We start from the raw sequence: 17330 nt of genomic DNA, 5'->3' as shown, positions 1-17330 counted from the left end.
TACATTTAAAAGGATTGTTTTCAAAATCATTGTGTTATTATGATTGGCACAGTGAATTAGTGGTTTGCATGCCTGCGATGCGAACAAGAAATTTGGGGTTGGAATCCTGACTCAGGCCTGTGTAAATCACCTTCAAGGCGCTCATGCTCTCATCATACCCACACGAGCAAAACCATGATTCCCACACAGAGAAAAAAAAATGTTCAATACTGTAAAAAAAAACATCCAAACTTGCTGTCTCTGTACACAGATGTGACTTTCCAGCCTACGCCAGCTTTAACCTACCGAACCGTGGGGGGCATCCTGGATTTCTACATGGTCCTGGGACCTTCACCTGAGAATGTGGTGCAGCAGTACACTGCTGTAAGTCTTCTTAGTTCTCTGATTTGTTTGTGTATGTGTGTGTGTGTGTGTGTATGTGACGGCAACATTTTAAATTGTGTTTGTGAGCCTGTTTGTGCGTGTGTGCATGCGTGTGTTGTGTCTGGCCCTGGGCCTCCGTTGATGGACTGCAGCAGCTGGGAGTTTTTCGCTTCATTGCACTCTCTCATTTGGACAGTCTCTAAACACACACTTTCTCCCATACACACACTTTTTCCATAACTTTTCTTCCTCTGCTGAAGTGTTTTGATTTCCTTGATTTTTTATTTTTTATTTTTTTTATCTTAACAGCTGATTGGAAGACCTGTTCTACCTGCTTATTGGTCCCTTGGATTTCAGCTCTGTCGCTATGGATATGCTAATGACAAGGAGATAGCAGATCTATACACGCAAATGAGGGAAGCTGGCATTCCCTACGTAAGTCCTCTGAGACCCATGCACAAATACACATTGAAAATATATATAAAACGTTTCAGAGGAAACAAATGGTGTACTACGTTTATTCGTAAATTTACTCAATTTTAGAGATAACCTGGCAAAAAAAAAAAAAAAGTACAAGATCCCATATCTGCAGGCAGAGTAAATTGTGGTCAGAATGTCTACCGTGACCCATGGTGCTATCAACCAAAGTAAAGTGAATTACTGCCACCTTTTCGAAACACCTGTGTCTCTATTGAGGATGCGCACTGATCAAGTGGACGATGCACCTTGTCATGATGAGAAACATGGTATCTATTTGAGAGCCGTAGGAAATACCGTAGTGTTTCGGGCTTTTTTTTAAAGTACAAATGTTTTTGTTTGTGTATCCCAAATGAAATTGAAATTGTGCATTCAATGTCAGTATTTTTCTGTTCAGTTCATTAGTGTCCCAGCATCTCAGAGAAACGGTACAGTATGTTAGCTATTTCTTATAAATGTTAGGCTTCTACCATACATCAATACATAGCATTTTAATTCACAGTATCTGTCCGTTTTAAAATGCCCTTCAGGGTCAAAGGACAGTAATGACATGTCACAAAATTAGATAAAATTGGATCAAACACAAGATCAAGTCAGAGTAACCGACTTCATAGATTGTAGGTAATGTTTAATTTAATCAAATCAAATGTGACCTTTGGCTTCATTTCATAGCAATTTTGTTGTTTTTATTTCATTATTCTATAGCCTCTACTTCTTTTTTTTAATATGGCTGAAACAGAAAAGGTAACAGTGTGGGATTCTGTTGTTTTACATAAATGCACTAGACACCATTCAACTGACATTGATGGTCTACAGATTAATTATTTACAAAGGTTTAATCTGCCAAAGTTGACAACATGAAGGGGCTTTTCAAAAAGAAACGTAGATGTTGAAATGATGATGATGATAGTATGATTGTTTATTTGTTTTCTGGAATCTACAGGACGTGCAGTATGCGGACATTGATTACATGGATCGGCAGCTTGACTTTGTCCTGGACCCAGAGTTTTCTGGACTACCTTCCCTGGTTAATGAGATGAGAAAAGATGGCATGAGGTTCATCTTCATTCTGGTAATCAACATGATTGAAATTCTGGGTAACACACCCTAAATAGATTAATGGCAAACATACAAAATTATCCTGAAAATGTGTTATGTTGCCTTTGTATTTTGCACATTTTGTTAAATTAAGTAAATGAATAGACGATTGGCATTGTTGCCTTTTTGAATATATGCTGTTGCCTTTTTTTTAAATTCCAGGACCCGGCCATTTCCGGCAATGAGACTCATTACCCTGCCTATGAGAGGGGTAAGGCTGCAGATGTCTTCATTAAATGGCCCAAAAACCTTAGTGATGAAATTGTGTGGGGGAAGGTAAGGTGAACTCAGTCTCCATACAGAAATGAAATGCAAAAATACTTTCTCTATATACAGTATATTGTATGTATGTATTGATGCCATTGCCAATATTGCCTTACAGGTTTGGCCAGATTACCCGAATGTCACAGTAGATGAGTCTCTGGACTGGGACACCCAAGTCGAGGTATAATTAAAAGACAAATGTAAACATAATGGATGTTTTATAACGGAACATTCAAAGTCAAACACAATCCAGTCCATGGCCCTGGTTGTTGTCATTTCCAAAACATGTTTTCTCATAGTAATAATATAAACTGAATTAACATCTTCAGAAAACTTGAATTGTCAATACCGGCAATGTTTTGAGTAGAAGTTAAAAACATCCTTATCTCTTCATACAACTGTACCCAACCTGTCCAGTATTTTTGAAGACAGCCCATGTGCGCTTGGCGTAAAAACTCACACGTTTTCTGAATGTAGACTAGACTTTAGACCAGCAGGTCTAAGTTGTGGTGCAGGAGGTGTAACGCTATTGTGGTGAATTTGATCAAGGTGCAGGCAGGCAGATTCTGCGCTCCGGTGATGTGTGGTGGATTTCTTTGCATTCAAGAGATGTAGGTGTGCTCAACAAAAAAATATTTGTTGTCTCCCGTTTTTCTTGAAATTAGCTGTTCTCATGGCAATAACATTAACAAAATATCATCCAGCAAATGGTCCCCAGACCATAAAACCCCTGTTTTATAATCTCATAAGATGTGACGACTTCTTGTGTGATGTCACAAATGTTTTAGTTGATATTTGGGGCATATTTTTCAGGAAAAGCTTGGTTGAAGTCGAGTTTTCACCTAAGGCTCCACCGTACTGTGTATTCTGTGCATATTAAACCGGCTAACTTTCAGCAACTCATTACCTGATCGCATCTTCTCAGCTCTACAGGGCTTACACCGCCTTCCCTGACTTCTTCCGCAATGCAACGGCAAAGTGGTGGCATCAAGAAATCATGGATTTCTATCAGAATACTATGAAATTTGATGGCCTCTGGATAGTGAGTGAAGATAACATACACTAACATTGTTTTTTTTATGCTGCTTAATGATGTCCAATGTTCTTTGGGACTTTTATGCTCAAATGCTTTTTCCCGTCTTTATCTGTAGGACATGAATGAGCCGGCCAGTTTTGTGCATGGTACAGTTGGGAGGAATTGCCGGGGTGACCCTCTGCTTGAGAAACCTCCATATATGCCACGTAGGACATGCACAGCAGTACATGTTACGCAACTACCCTAACATTTTGTTGTCAATCAATAATAACTCTTCACTCTGCATGTGTTTTGTCTTTGCCCAAATAGCCTTGGAATCGAAAAATTTAGGCTTAAATCATAAGACTCTGTGTATGAACAGCGAACAGATACTCAGTGACGGGACGGCAGTCAGGCACTACGATGTCCACAGCATCTATGGCTGGTCCCACACGAAGCCTACTTATGAGTGAGATATATCATGTGATTCTCTCAGAATTTAGCTGTGTGTTACCTCACAATTAGACTGTAATGAATGTGCATGGTGTGAAGTAACAATATACAAGTAGTAGAGAAGCATTAGACCTTCAAATGGGCTATGGCAGAATATGGTTGATCTTATTCAATTGATCTCAAATATATTTGTGGATATTGTGGATACAAAAGCAAATCGAGAACAGGAGTTGAAAGACATGAGGGTGGATACAAATGACTAAAATGGGCACCAAGTGTTGCTGTTCACTTCTGGGGGTGTAGACAGTGTGGCGATAGTAACGTCAAATAGTAAAGTAAAATAGAGTAAAGTCATATTTTGAGGTCTTCCTCATTCCATTACTGTTGTTGTACAAACTTGGTGGTTCTCTGTGGTTCTTTCCTATCATACTGTGGTTAAGTTAAGACAACACACCCTTGAGGTTTGCAAACCAGAGCACAGAAATGTGTCGTAGCAAAAATCATTATCATTTTTAAATGACAAACATTAACATGTACTTTAAAAACAACAACATTTTACTGCTTGGTGGAAGTGGGACAAAAATGCAACAATAGAGATAATTTTGTTGTTTAGTAGTTACAAGATGACATGCTGTGTCTAGTTCCACCTTTTTCGATACCAAATCACTGTAACCGAAATAATGTATGGTGCACTTCAGAGATCATTCACTCATTTCAAAGACTGAATGATATACACTTGACCTAGTCCTCCACATAGCCCATATGAGCCAAATGAGCTTCGACTCCAGCTATGTCAAGCATCATGAGATACAATTTCACAGAGAGACGCGATCCTTGAAATTTCATGATGAAAACTAACCTGAATGATGAATGAGAAGAATGTTGTGTGACTTGGATACGGAAGGCATAACTAAAAGAGTTCGCATTGACACCGAAATATGCCTGGCTTTAATATTTACACTCATTTCCATCAGATGAATAGGTCCTTTGGCAGTGTAGTTCTTCGCACAAAAGGCTTACCATGTATGCTCGTGTTTTTTTTATGCCTAACTACAGTACGTATGTGTCATCTTTCTGCCTTGTTCGTACAGTGCCCTGCTGAGTGTGACTGGTAGACGAGGTATCGTGGTGACCAGGTCCACTTATCCCTCCAGTGGAAAATGGGCCGGACATTGGCTGGGTGACAACAATGCCAGCTGGGACCAATTGTTTAAATCCATCATAGGTACTGTACAGTATGTAGAAACGCTTGCAATAATTAGACCGTTAGCAAAGCATGACGAACGTATACGGGTCTAAAAACATGGGGTTGCACAGCCAAAACTTTGTGGAAAAAAAGTGATCTTTACTGTAGAAGTCACACACGATTTTCCTGTCTTACAGGCATGATGGAGTTCAGTTTGTTTGGCATCCCTTATGTAAGTATCATCATCTGATCCGTTTCTTTTTTTTTTTTTTTTTCGATAAGACATAATCTTATTGACGTGACCTTGCCTGCTATAAGTAGATTACATGGCCACAGAGATGTTATTTCATTTTGTTGGACACTTTGATCAAAGGGCATCGTGTACAGTGTACAGCATGCTGTTACAACAGGACCATGATTTGGATTCGAGATTTAGTTCCAAAACAATGTAAAAACCATAAATCAGTTAAGGCTATTTAAAAAAAAAATACTAATAACGACGTTGCTGATGAAGCATTGCATCTCATATTTCTCAAATAGTCCACGTACGTATTACTCATGCTGAATATATTTGTAACTCCTGTTTAATGCATTTATTTTTCCTTGTTGTCTCTTCTTTTCTTTCAATGGGCCACTCTCTTCCAGACTGGAGCAGACATATGCGGGTTCTTCAATTCAGCTCAGTATGAGATGTGCCTTCGCTGGATGCAACTGGGTGCCTTCTATCCATATTCACGTAACCATAACGGCAAGGGCAACCCGGTGGGTAAACTCTCAGGAGAATGACTAAAGCTTAGCTTGGTATGACGGGCGACTAGCGCAAGAGTAGCCTTAGCGGTTAGCAGTGTTAAGCAGTGTTTAATGAATAAGAATGTGAGAGAAGAAGAACATAAACCAACACGAAGTTAGATGACCCGCATCTATCACAATAAGATTTCATTTATTTCGTTATTTTTTTGGTTGCTGAAAACCTGACAGAGAATGTGTTCTTGTTCTTGGAGAGAGCCTAATATATGCAAACAATACAAGGTTGTACACACACTTGCACACGCACACACATCTCCAAAGAGATACACTGGTTTGGTGTTGTGGTGGTGGTGGCATTCATTCTTGCAGTGACCTTTAAGAGCTTTACAACACATCTAAGAAATCCAATAAGGTCCGTCCAGGGATCGATCCCACGAGACAAAATTTCTCTGCAATGGAGTCTGAAGTAGTCGACGGGACAGTTTGTGTGTGAGTGTGTGTGTGTGTGTGTGTATGTATTGGGGGTGAGGGGCTTAATTGAATTCTCAAGGTGATCCGAGCGTCGCTGCACATCACCTACCCCACCACCGCCAACGCACATACGAACGCCATTATTCCAGCGGTTTTGTAATGGCTTGCAAATGGGATAATATCTAGAGGATGATTACGCAGATGAGTCTTGTAGCTTGGAATCAAAACACTTTGAGGAAAACCCCAAGCCAGCTATGCAGCAAGTAAAAAGAAGCAGAGAGAAATGGAACAACGGGGCGCAACCCTGCATGCTTTAGGAATTGCAATCTTTTTAATCCTTACGTCACAGCCCAGAGTTTAAATGGACACAGGTTGAGATATACCTAATGAGTGGAGGTCAGACCCAGTAGCCTCGGCCGCGGCCAGCGGGAAACCTCACTGCGAACATAGACGATAGTTTATCGGATAGACGACTACATAGATGGGAAAAATGGGCTTCCGACTATGTTTATTTTTTAAGGTTCGCTTCTTTCATTTATCGGCTACAAAATGGGCGTCCGTCATAGGCGGATAGACGGACCGCGGTCCGTCACTTAGGCGGAATACTCAGCTCTGCATTGGTATGGTTATTATTGAGATTCTATGGGAATTTTAATAGCAGTTCACTTTCCTCACGTCATAGCAAACGGGATGAAAAAAAGCGAAATGTAGCTTTCATATATCTGTTGGTGTAGTGATTATTTCTTGAGCATTTGTTGTTTTCAGAGACAAGATCCTGTATCCTGGAACTCCACCTTCGCAGAGGCATCTCGGAAAGTCCTCAACATTCGCTACACCCTCCTGCCATACTTGTATACGCTCATGTATGAAGCTCATACCAAAGGAAACACAGTCGTCAGACCACTTCTGCATGAGTAAGTGCACTATTTGTTTGGGGGGACCACTTGAATAAACAAATGCGTCCCCTCAAATAGATGCCTCCTGCATACAAATACAGGGTATTTGATAACATAAAAAATAACTGATGCGTGAATATGATTGAATTGAAATTGTTTTACTTATATGCTGAATCCGATTTTTTTTCCCCAATAATATTTTACTTAACTGGTTAGCTTGCATTGTAAAAGCACTCAGCTCTAAAGGAACCTAGAGACCTGTGAAATTGTGGGCAGTTATTTCTTTAATCCTGTCAAACATACATTTTGTTGATGTGTTCACAGGTTTGTGAATGATAAAACTACTTGGGACATTTACAAACAGTTTCTCTGGGGACCCGCTCTTCTTATCACGCCTGCCCTTGACCCGGTACGTACACAAAAACACTGGTATTATTATGTTTTTTTTTTTCTCCAATTGTTTTTTTTTTTTTTCAATAATCAACTGACTTTTTGATTGGCAGGGAGTTACATATGTAGAAGCCTATGTTCCTGATGCACGTTGGTATGACTTCCATACGGTGAGTCCATACAGTTGGCAACCTGGACATCATGCAGTGCCACTGTACTCATATGTCCGTGAATTGGAAAAGCTATACATACACACAGCAATATCTCATCTGTAGTGAAGCAATTTTGGTCAAAATATATTTCAATACAATAGTCTGTATGAATTACTAGTGGTATTTATTGCTGCCCTGTTGCAAGATTACATTCAACACCTCAGAGGTTTTGATTGTCGTGGGCAGTTGGTATCAGCGGTTTAATCACTTTTTCATAAAGTAACGCTTTGACATGGAGGCTCAGTATTTTCATTTTAGTACTTCACTTAAAAATTTAACATGCCCTTGAGTAAATTTATTTCATCACCAAGTTTATTCCATAGCTGTAATGATCATTTTTTGCATCTGGAAGAAAGAGGCATCGATAAGTGACAGAGTAAAAGTTGAAGCCAATTTCTCACTCAAACAATGCCATTAAACAAAAGCGGCTATTAAACAGCCGAATCACCACATTAAATGGTGAGGTGTAATGCTCACTTGACAGTACGGTGCAAAATAATAGACTGAAGACTGAGGGAACTTTCGTCCAACTTCTGCTTTTCACGATAACTTTGACAGGACGCCAACTCCATTTCCACGCCTTTTTGGACGTACAATATCCGTCATTATTTTTGCCAACTATCGTAGTGAGTTTGAAACTGATATGTACAGTTAATGAGATGCAACTATCACCCTTTTAATTAGGCCAAAGCTGTCAAGGTGCGAGGCACAAAGGTGTGGTTGCCCACACCGCTGGACCATATCAATCTTCACATCAGAGGAGGATACATCTTACCTTGGCAAAACCCAGAGCGCTCAACATTTTACAGGTAAATGCAAATAACAGCTCACAAATTCACTTAATGTGTATTAACGCCTCCTTCAAGTGAGAAGGCAAGAAGTTTTCGGTTAATCAACATTGGAGAGTTTTATAGCAAGAGTACGCCATTAACTACTCACTGGATTAATCTGAAAGCGTTGTGGTCTGTCGAGAATATAGACAACATAATCTCATCACCTCTGAATCTTTTCCAAGAAATCGAATGCCTGCTTTATGATCAATAAAAAGACTTACAACCAAGCCCCAAACCAGGTTGGGGTGAATTACTTGTATTGTTATAGCAAGCTTGAGAAAGGCAATAAATTCCGTTGTTGTTGAGTGATTGAGCGCAGATGAGATCAGGTGGGTCCCTGCCAGCAATGATATAAATATAGCAGGTGTCCTTCACTGCTGCAACCCTTACCAGCACTTCTCTTTCAGTCGAAAAAATCCTTTGGGACTGATCGTCGCCCTGAGTGACAATGGGACCGCTCAAGGATTATTCTTCTGGGACGATGGCGACGGAATAGGTGAGTTAAAGGTCACCTGTGAGAACCTTGCTGCTTCAAAATGTTTAGCTTTAGCATTTAGATGTGCTGATACAGTGTTACCTTTGATACATGTGGTTCTAACAAATGCTGAAAGCTGCAAACAAGCATTTTGTTGGCCGTTTAAAAACGGGTCATATCAATTAACAGAGGCAAACATCACATCACTCCGTTCCGTTCCAACTGAGCATACAGAGTGGACGATTAAAGCATTAACTTGCTTACTTGACTTTTGGAATTGGAATTAAGACAATCCGACGCAATACAGTACGCTACTCCGGTCCCGTCAATAGGCAGAACGTCACTTCCTCTCGCCCGTTCCCTCGCTTAAATCAGTCCGCAAGCAACATCAACTCAATCTAACAATCCTATTGTTAAATAAGAGTAAACTACAAACCAGTAGAGGTTTAGCTAAAAAATAATCAGTTTCTACCAGAGGTACACTTTTTGGCATGCCTTTGATGTACCGATTTGGCTCCCTGAAAATAAATCAGCTTCGTGTTCATCTATACAAGGCCAAACTTTTTTTGGGGTTCAGTACACGTTACTTCTTAGAAAGAAAATATCAGTTATGCTTTGTATGGCTCGGTTAAAAGTGAAAGCGTGTGTTCACTGCGTGTATACGATCATCGTAAACTCGGATCAATAAATGTGCCACTCTCTCCTCCCTTACTGTAATTACCCAATATTCCGACTTACCGTTAATACTGATCAATTTCTTGTTTGTGGTGGTTTAAATGTCAGAATTTATACTTGATTATTTTTCTCCCCCTCAGACACGATTGAAAAACAACAATTTCTACTGACCTCATATGCTGCAGAATCGGTGAGTACAAAGGCTGACTAAATGCTTTGTCTCTTCTTTCCTTTATTGTCACTATTGTTATTAATGCTCCAATAGTTTCATTCATATATTTACTAGGGAGCAGGGGATGATAAATGTCAAAGGTCACAAGTCAATTTCACAAAAATGTGTCCAAATTCACAGACATGTGTCCAAACTACGGAAATTGTATTGGTGTGACTTCCTTTAGGTTTAGAATAACTTTCCTTCTGAAAAGTATTACTGTGAAGCAGCAATTCTGGGAAGGATGACTTATTCGTGCTGACCTTTTGTGGGGTTTTTTGTGTTTTTTTTTTTTTTTTTTTTGTGCAGTCGTGCTTTGACTCACAAGAGCCCCAATTAATGAGTTTTGACACTTAACCAGTTGTCATCTTGACGTTTTGTTTACTTTGCGTTGTGAGTCAACATTTTTGTTATGGGCATTCTTCATATACACTGTTGCTCGAGTGAATTGGAGAAGAAAAAAAAAATTTAAAACAGTAAAAAAAAAAAAATCACAGCATACATGTATTGCTCGGTACAAACAAATGAGAATGAGAAACGCCAGCAAAGAGCTACAGAGCGCCACAACTCACATCCGGACGTTCTCACGAAGGCTAAGCGGCCATGTTCCCGATGTCATTCATTAGGCCACACCAATTAAAGGCACACATACTGTACAACATTATAACTCAACTCAACTGTATTTACAAAGCAAATTAATAATAAAAGGTCAAAAACGGTAAAACTAAATCCAATCGTTTCTGGTTTATTTACAATTATTTCTGAAATATCTTTGCTGCCTGCTTTCTAAATGTGTCCGGCACACATACTGTACAACAGTACAACTCAACTGTACTTAAAAGCAAATTAATAATTAAAACAGTAAACCGCAAAAAAAAAAAAACAGTAAAACCAAAGCCAATCGTTTTTGTTTTATTTGAAATTATTTCTGAAATTGCTTCCTGCTTTCTTAATTTGTCCGGTGATATTTCTGTCTCCTCCTGCAGTGATTTTACTCGACAGCAATTTGATACAGAAATTACCTCATGAAACCCAATATACAATAACACTCAATATACTCACTGCTGTGACTCCCATGACGTAAAAAAAATAAAACAAATAAAAATAAAAATAAAGCCAGTTCTAGATGAATACCAATGTGTTCAGCACGCCCCCTTTTAAGTTTGACATGTCACATACCCACTGATCACTTGGATTTATGCAACTAACCCAGCCCCGTTCTCTTTTTATCCGGACAAAGACACAGCATCACACATGGGCACACATTAATGAGCATACATTTAATCTCCAACATTCGCAGATTGACGTACACAAATATACACCCTCGCACGCACCGTATACACACTCGCACAGCGACCAGAGCCAAACATCTGTGGCTGTCCTCTGCCTACCATCAGGCTCATTCCAAAGCAATTTCACACAGTGATAAAGCAGGCACGCTGTCTGTCAGCCAAGGGGAGGAGGAAGAGAAAGAAAGAATCGGTGTGTGTGTGTGTGTGTGTGCGCGTGTTTGTGTTTGTGTTTGTGTGCATGTGAGCATGAACGGGCAGATGTGAGGAGATGAGCAAAGTTGGGCAACGAGGCCAAAGCTGCCTCGCAGATTAGCACATCACATGCCATTTTGGATGATACTGAACATAGACGGTGTGTGTGTGTGTGTGTGTGTGTGTGTGTGTGTGTCTGTATTTCCACATACGTGCGTCTGTGCTTGTGCCCATATGAAACATAAATAAAACGTGTGTAAAGCTTAGCAACAGAATACGTTAACTTGTTCAACCTATGTTCAAATGAATATACTATAAAGACAAGATATTTACTGTTCAAACTGATCAATGTTATTGGTTTTTTTTTTCCCCCCAACTATTCACTCATTTTGAGAATTGATGTCTGAAACGTATTCCTAAAAGCTGGGGCAGGGGCATGTTTACAATTGTGTTCCTTTTAACAACATGCAACAAGCGTTTGGGAACGGAGGGCACTAATTGTTGAAGCTTTGTACCACACTTTTTCAATGGGAGACAGGTCTGGACTGCTGGCAGGCTAGTCAAGTATGAGTGTGGGGGGGGGATTTTGCCATCTCGGCAAAGGGCAGAAGGGGCAAGTTCGGCAACATGGCTGCCGCCTGTTGTGACGAAACTGATATTGACTTGGTATCGATATTACCAATATTTGGATCGATCCGCCCACCGCTAGTTACCTGACTGTCTTTTTAAAGTCTTCCTGAGCCAGTGTGGCAATATCCTTTTCACAACGATGCCAATTTTTAATGCACTGTCGCCCGAGCGATCGAAGGTCACGGGCATTCAGTGTTGCTTTTCGGCCTTGCCGCTCACGTGCGGATATTTTCTAAAGAGTGTTTGAATCTTTGGATGATCCTTTTATACTCTATCATGACTCTGACCTTTTTCCAGTTAACCTGATCGCCTGTGGAATGTTCCAAACAGGTGATTTTTGAGCATTCCTCAACTTTCACAGTCTTCTGTTGCCCCTGTCCCATCTTTTTTTGGAACGTGTCCAAGGCATCGAATTCAACATGATCGAATATTTGCCATAAAAACATTAAGTTGAGCTTGCCTTTGTAGTGTATTGAATTGCCTATACGTTGAACATTTGCAAATCGTCGTATTCTGTTTTATTCCACTTTTACACAACTTCCCGAATTCATTGGAGCTTGGGTTTGTAATCCACTTTGAATTATCGGTTCATTCGGAAACCTTATTTGAATAAATCTCTGTGTTTGCCTATGTGCCATAATCTCAGGACTACATATACGGTATTGTTACTCCAAATCCGAACCCATGTTAACGCATGTATTTATTCAATGACGTTATTTCCTAACCATATGTATCAATATGAACACATTCAACATCAACAGTGCTTAGTGCTGCTTATCGCTCCACAATTTCTCCCTCCGCACCTGGATAGCACTGAACGGTCCTCTGCTCTATTCTGGCTCTGCCTGCTCCTGCCCTCCTTCGGTCACTAGTGACCAGTCAACCATCCCGTTTGATGTCGTATAATTAATGCACAGTAGCGCATAGTTTCCTCAAGGTCAATGGCAATAGCATGAATATGCATATACCGTATCTCTGTTATCCAATATTCTAGATGGAATCTCTTTCACTTTTTTTTTTTTTTTTTTTAAGTTAGGCCTTTTTCTGGTACACAAAATCTGAATATTGGGGTAAGAGGTTCCATATGGGATGAGACATTGGCAGTTTGTTGCAAGAATGATTTTTTTTTCTTTTACTACCGACCAGTTGTCTTATTTACAATTAAAAAAATATATTTATTGGTATACACCTCTTGATCAACTTATCAAAAAGTTGCTCTTTGTATACTGTCATCAGTTTGTAGAATGGGGTTTTATGTTCCAGTAAAACAAGGTCCATGAAATCTTGGTTGGATGTGTTTGGTGTGGAAAAACGTTATAGAGTCCAGACCCAAACCCCATCAAACAACTTCGGAATGAACTACCGTACATCAAATTTTGTTTCCAATGGTTGACTTAAATGATGTTTTAGTGGATAAGTAAACACGGATTCCCAGTCACACTCCAAAATCTTACCGGTAAAATGTTTTCCCAGAAAGGTGGAAGCTATCATAGCTACTACTCTTTCTTTTCCCCATCTTCACTTCCTCTAAGTGTAATGACTAACGATTCCCGATCATTTTGTATTATTGTATGCGTTTTACAATATTTGAAATACTTCGATGGATCCCTGTGAAACGTTTTAGTCAACCCATTTTTACCTTAAGTCAAGTTTTGAGTTCCGTGAAAAGTAATGTGTCTTTTTCCACTTCTAGAATACTTTGTCGAGTAAAACTATCCACAATGGCTCGTTCGAAGGCGACCATTTGATTCTTGGCGTAGTGAAGGTCTGGGGGATCAGCACGAACATCACGGAGGTTACTCTGAAGGACGTGACAGAAACAATCCATCCTCTGACACCTCAGTATAATGCTGACACTCAGGTGAGTACTTTTTCTAATATATATACAGTGTGGTTAGGGTTAGTGTTAGTAAGCTTTCTGGGTAAATATAAAATGCCTCTTGTAAAGAGACCATTCTACATTTTTATTTTGTATTGTCCTCCAAGACAATACGTCTATCACCTTTGGTCTGTTTTTGGCGTAGTTATACTGATTGTGTAGTGTGATCCACAAGGGAGAGACATTCACCAGGTACCTGTACCTTTAAGGGAAGGGGAGTTTTACATGTTTCTGGGTTCAAAGGGATTACAGACATGAAAGGGTTGAAAGGGAGTAGCTTGCCGTGTAAACAGTTTGACTGTGCAGAGCAAAGAGGCATTCTCGCAAAAATAGCACAATTCTTTAATCGGCTCTTGCAGTTCTACTTGCGCATGTTGTATATCAGGAAGAAGGTATTTGTATTCAAATAGTCACCGTGATTAATGGACTGCAGTTTCCCCCAGTGTTTTTTTTTTTTTTTTTTTTTTTTTCCATGACCCCCAACGTTAGTTCCAGCCAGTGTCGAGTCAAGGTCGCTGTTTGGTTCCAGCACGCTTGTTTACCAGAAACAGGACTTGAACCTGCTTCAAGGATAAAGAACAGAGACTACGCATTGTATCAAAGGCGTAACGATCAGAATTCCTACCAAAACGAATTGAGGGCATTTCAGTAGAATTTATTCAATTGACTTAGATAATGTAAAAGCGCATATGACAGTGACACTTGATAGCATATGTTGGTGTATTCATACTTAACAGTGAGTTCTAAAAATGTGATATGTTTTACAACCTGTCGTTTACACGCCTGAAAATTGCACATTTGTCATTTTAAACCTTTTGTTTTTATTTGCCTTTAATCTACAGGAGCTGATTATAAATGCAACTGCAGTTTCCGTCCGTGTGGATCAAGGATTTACTATTACATGGCGAGCCAGTGTTTGAGTGGGATTTTATGTTCAGATGGCGAATATTTAACATACTGTACATATGTCGATTTATACAATTACACATTGTGATGACGTGATTTTTTTTTCCTCCTCTTAAGTGATTAATGTACATCTTGACAATGACATGATTTGAGCAAGTAAACATGATAGAACTGAAATCCATTTTGACCATTTAATATTGTTTTTGTTCAAATAGAAAACTTCTGAAATTAAAACTGGTTTAAAGTTGTCTTTTTTTTTTTCACACTTTTATCTGACTAGTGGTCACTTGTACCTTCTTCGAGAAAGACACACAGCGCGGTGTCAACGCTGCCATGTAGCTTTTAATACTTGTCATTTCAGAAATTTGAAATCAATTGTTCTCATTACGTTGACCACCTTCCAACGGATTAAATAATATGTACCCATTTTTGTGCTCTGATTAGCCATATGGTAATGATTGGCTGAGTGAATTTTTTTTTTTAATTCATATTCCAATATGTCAGTCTGACAGTGGATAGGAGAGTCAACCTCATTAAAATCAATTCATAATTACTTTATAATTTAAAAATGCCTTACCTGCATGCAAAGTCATTCGATGGCAATATGTTTCTTTTACCACAAAGAAGCGCTTGAAGACAATCTTCATCTGTGCCCGAGCAAGTAAGCAGATGCTCATGATAAAATTATCACGGGGAGTAATGCTCGATGGAAACGTGATCTCAAGAGCTATGCGTTTGGCAATTGGAATAGCTTTGATTTAGGAGACGCCTGCTGCAGCAACTGATCCCCTTTAGCAAAACAGTCACCAACACAAAAAACGTAGACACTGAGAAACGACGAATGTTGGGGTTCTCTGGCACCTGTGCTCTTCCACATGGGGGAGTGTTAATCAAAGCTTTTACCCGCCACAGGCTTCCTATGTAAGTTTCATCCTATCATCCCATCTCCACGAATGTCAACGACACTGAAAAGCAAATCAGTGTTAGAAGGGGGTGGGTAGGGAGGAACGTCTTCTGGAGAAAAACAGCAAGGAAATCAGATGCAGATCCCACAAGCATACTCCCTGTCGCACATCTGGTGGGTTTGGATCTGGTCACTCTAGCAGCATGACATATTTGCAGTCAGACACAAGGACCAAAGTCAAGCTCCTAAGGATCACATTGCAACATGGAGGTTGAGCGAATGTGCTCAGGATCACAGTTTGGAGAGTTCAGTGAATGATATTGAAAAATGAGGGTTTGCTAGATTGAGGGTTGAACTAATGAAAGCGTTCACAAAGAGATCGATGTGCCAGATAATTGGTTGCTTTACGTCTACCATGTTAGGGGGGGGAAAAAAAGCTGCCTTTGGACTAATCAATGGCTTGAAGAGGAATATCAAGGAAGCAAGCAAGACATGATCAAGGAAGAGAGAAAGACACTTTTCAAAGGAAGTCAACCCCCCAAAATTCGTCGCAATAATATGTGCTCTGCGCTTTCACTAGTCTAAACATGGCATTCTGATTCAAATTGCATTTGCGGGATATGAGTGAAGCAGCAAAATCCACTCGTTATCTCGGGGGGGTGGCCATTTTGTCACTTTCTCTCGACTGAAAATGACATCAAACACACGGCACATATGACCTGCTGAACTATGATTAAAATAAATAAATAAATAAACAACATGGCAAGGCCAAGCGAAACCATATTAGGAAAGAGCATCCAAGGGGAGCCCATCCACGCTGAGACGAATGACAGCCCATGGCCACGGGGAGCGCCACCGTCACAGAGACCCCCGGGCCACATTAACCGCATAGTGCAAGGAAGGCCAGCCACACCTCCCAGCGCGGAGGCCCCCCATGAGGAAACACAGGAGGTAAAAAAAAAAAAAAAAAAAGAAAAAAAAGCATAACATAACAGTTGCTCAGGGTTGCAATTATTGTGAATTGCATGTGTTTTCCAGGTTAACACTTCAGTGGGGCGAAAATCTGATTGGCTCACATAAAGACAAAATATATACTTGGTTGTTTAACTTCACACTAAATGGATGGCCAGGCACCTTAGACACCCAACTATACAGTAAATTAAAAAGGCAATTTTATATATGTCCCCTTTAAATATGTAAGTGGCTCGGAATGTGTATCCTGCTAACCTTTGTGTCTCTCTGCATAATCATGTTATTTGCATCCTATTCTGAGATCACATGTTGTTGATCTTCAAGAGGAAGAGCTGCATGGTAATAGCAACCTTGGATTGACTGCTGGATGACAGCAGATAACATTTGAATGCAATAATTTTCATACACACCAGGTTTCTTTTTTTTTTTTTTTTCTTTTTTTTTCACCTTCAGTCCCTTAGCTACTAGTTATTCATTTCACTCCTACAAACTCCCAAATTATCTACATAGTCGGCTAGGGATGTTTTGTTCTGCTAATTAGTGCTTCTATCGTTAAAAAGGGTTAAGGTTTGTTTTTGACACAGCAAACGCCACAAAGATAACATTTGCGCCATCGCTGTGTAAATGCGTGTGTGGATGCACATTTGTACCTCTCCAAGAGTGGACTTGGGCGTCATCACACTTCCGCCAAGAGGGGACCGGATGTGTGTGCCTGTATGTGTATGTGGATTAGTAATTACGTTGTGATTAATTATGTGAATTGTGTTTTCTACATTACAATCGCTGACA

At 39.8% G+C, this 17330-nt stretch overlaps 1 protein-coding gene across 1 annotated transcript in view; it reads left to right on the top strand.

Moving 5' to 3' along the window:
- The window catches only part of si (sucrase-isomaltase), a 47542-nt gene extending 32845 nt beyond the window's left edge, over nt 1-14697 (top strand). Inside the window, exons 29-47 of the mRNA XM_086036161.1 lie at nt 251-363; nt 673-798; nt 1784-1912; nt 2101-2214; nt 2321-2383; nt 3128-3244; nt 3354-3444; nt 3548-3686; nt 4762-4895; nt 5054-5088; nt 5502-5618; nt 6840-6988; nt 7295-7379; nt 7474-7530; nt 8257-8381; nt 8813-8901; nt 9696-9745; nt 13574-13741; nt 14602-14697. Coding sequence (XP_085892287.1) covers nt 251-363; nt 673-798; nt 1784-1912; nt 2101-2214; nt 2321-2383; nt 3128-3244; nt 3354-3444; nt 3548-3686; nt 4762-4895; nt 5054-5088; nt 5502-5618; nt 6840-6988; nt 7295-7379; nt 7474-7530; nt 8257-8381; nt 8813-8901; nt 9696-9745; nt 13574-13741; nt 14602-14679 — 1979 coding nt within the window. The 3' untranslated portion in view covers nt 14680-14697. The remainder of the gene's footprint in view (nt 1-250; nt 364-672; nt 799-1783; nt 1913-2100; nt 2215-2320; nt 2384-3127; nt 3245-3353; nt 3445-3547; nt 3687-4761; nt 4896-5053; nt 5089-5501; nt 5619-6839; nt 6989-7294; nt 7380-7473; nt 7531-8256; nt 8382-8812; nt 8902-9695; nt 9746-13573; nt 13742-14601) is intronic.
- The last annotated feature ends 2633 nt before the right edge of the window (nt 14698-17330 follow it).

Source organism: Filicampus tigris, chromosome 7 (genome assembly GCF_054856515.1).
Source record: "Filicampus tigris isolate MCC_2025a chromosome 7, RoL_Ftig_1.0, whole genome shotgun sequence".
In the NCBI taxonomy this organism is placed as follows: domain Eukaryota; kingdom Metazoa; phylum Chordata; class Actinopteri; order Syngnathiformes; family Syngnathidae; genus Filicampus; species Filicampus tigris.
The sequence above is the reverse complement of the archived record's forward strand: the minus strand, read 5'-3'. Positions and strand labels throughout refer to the sequence as shown.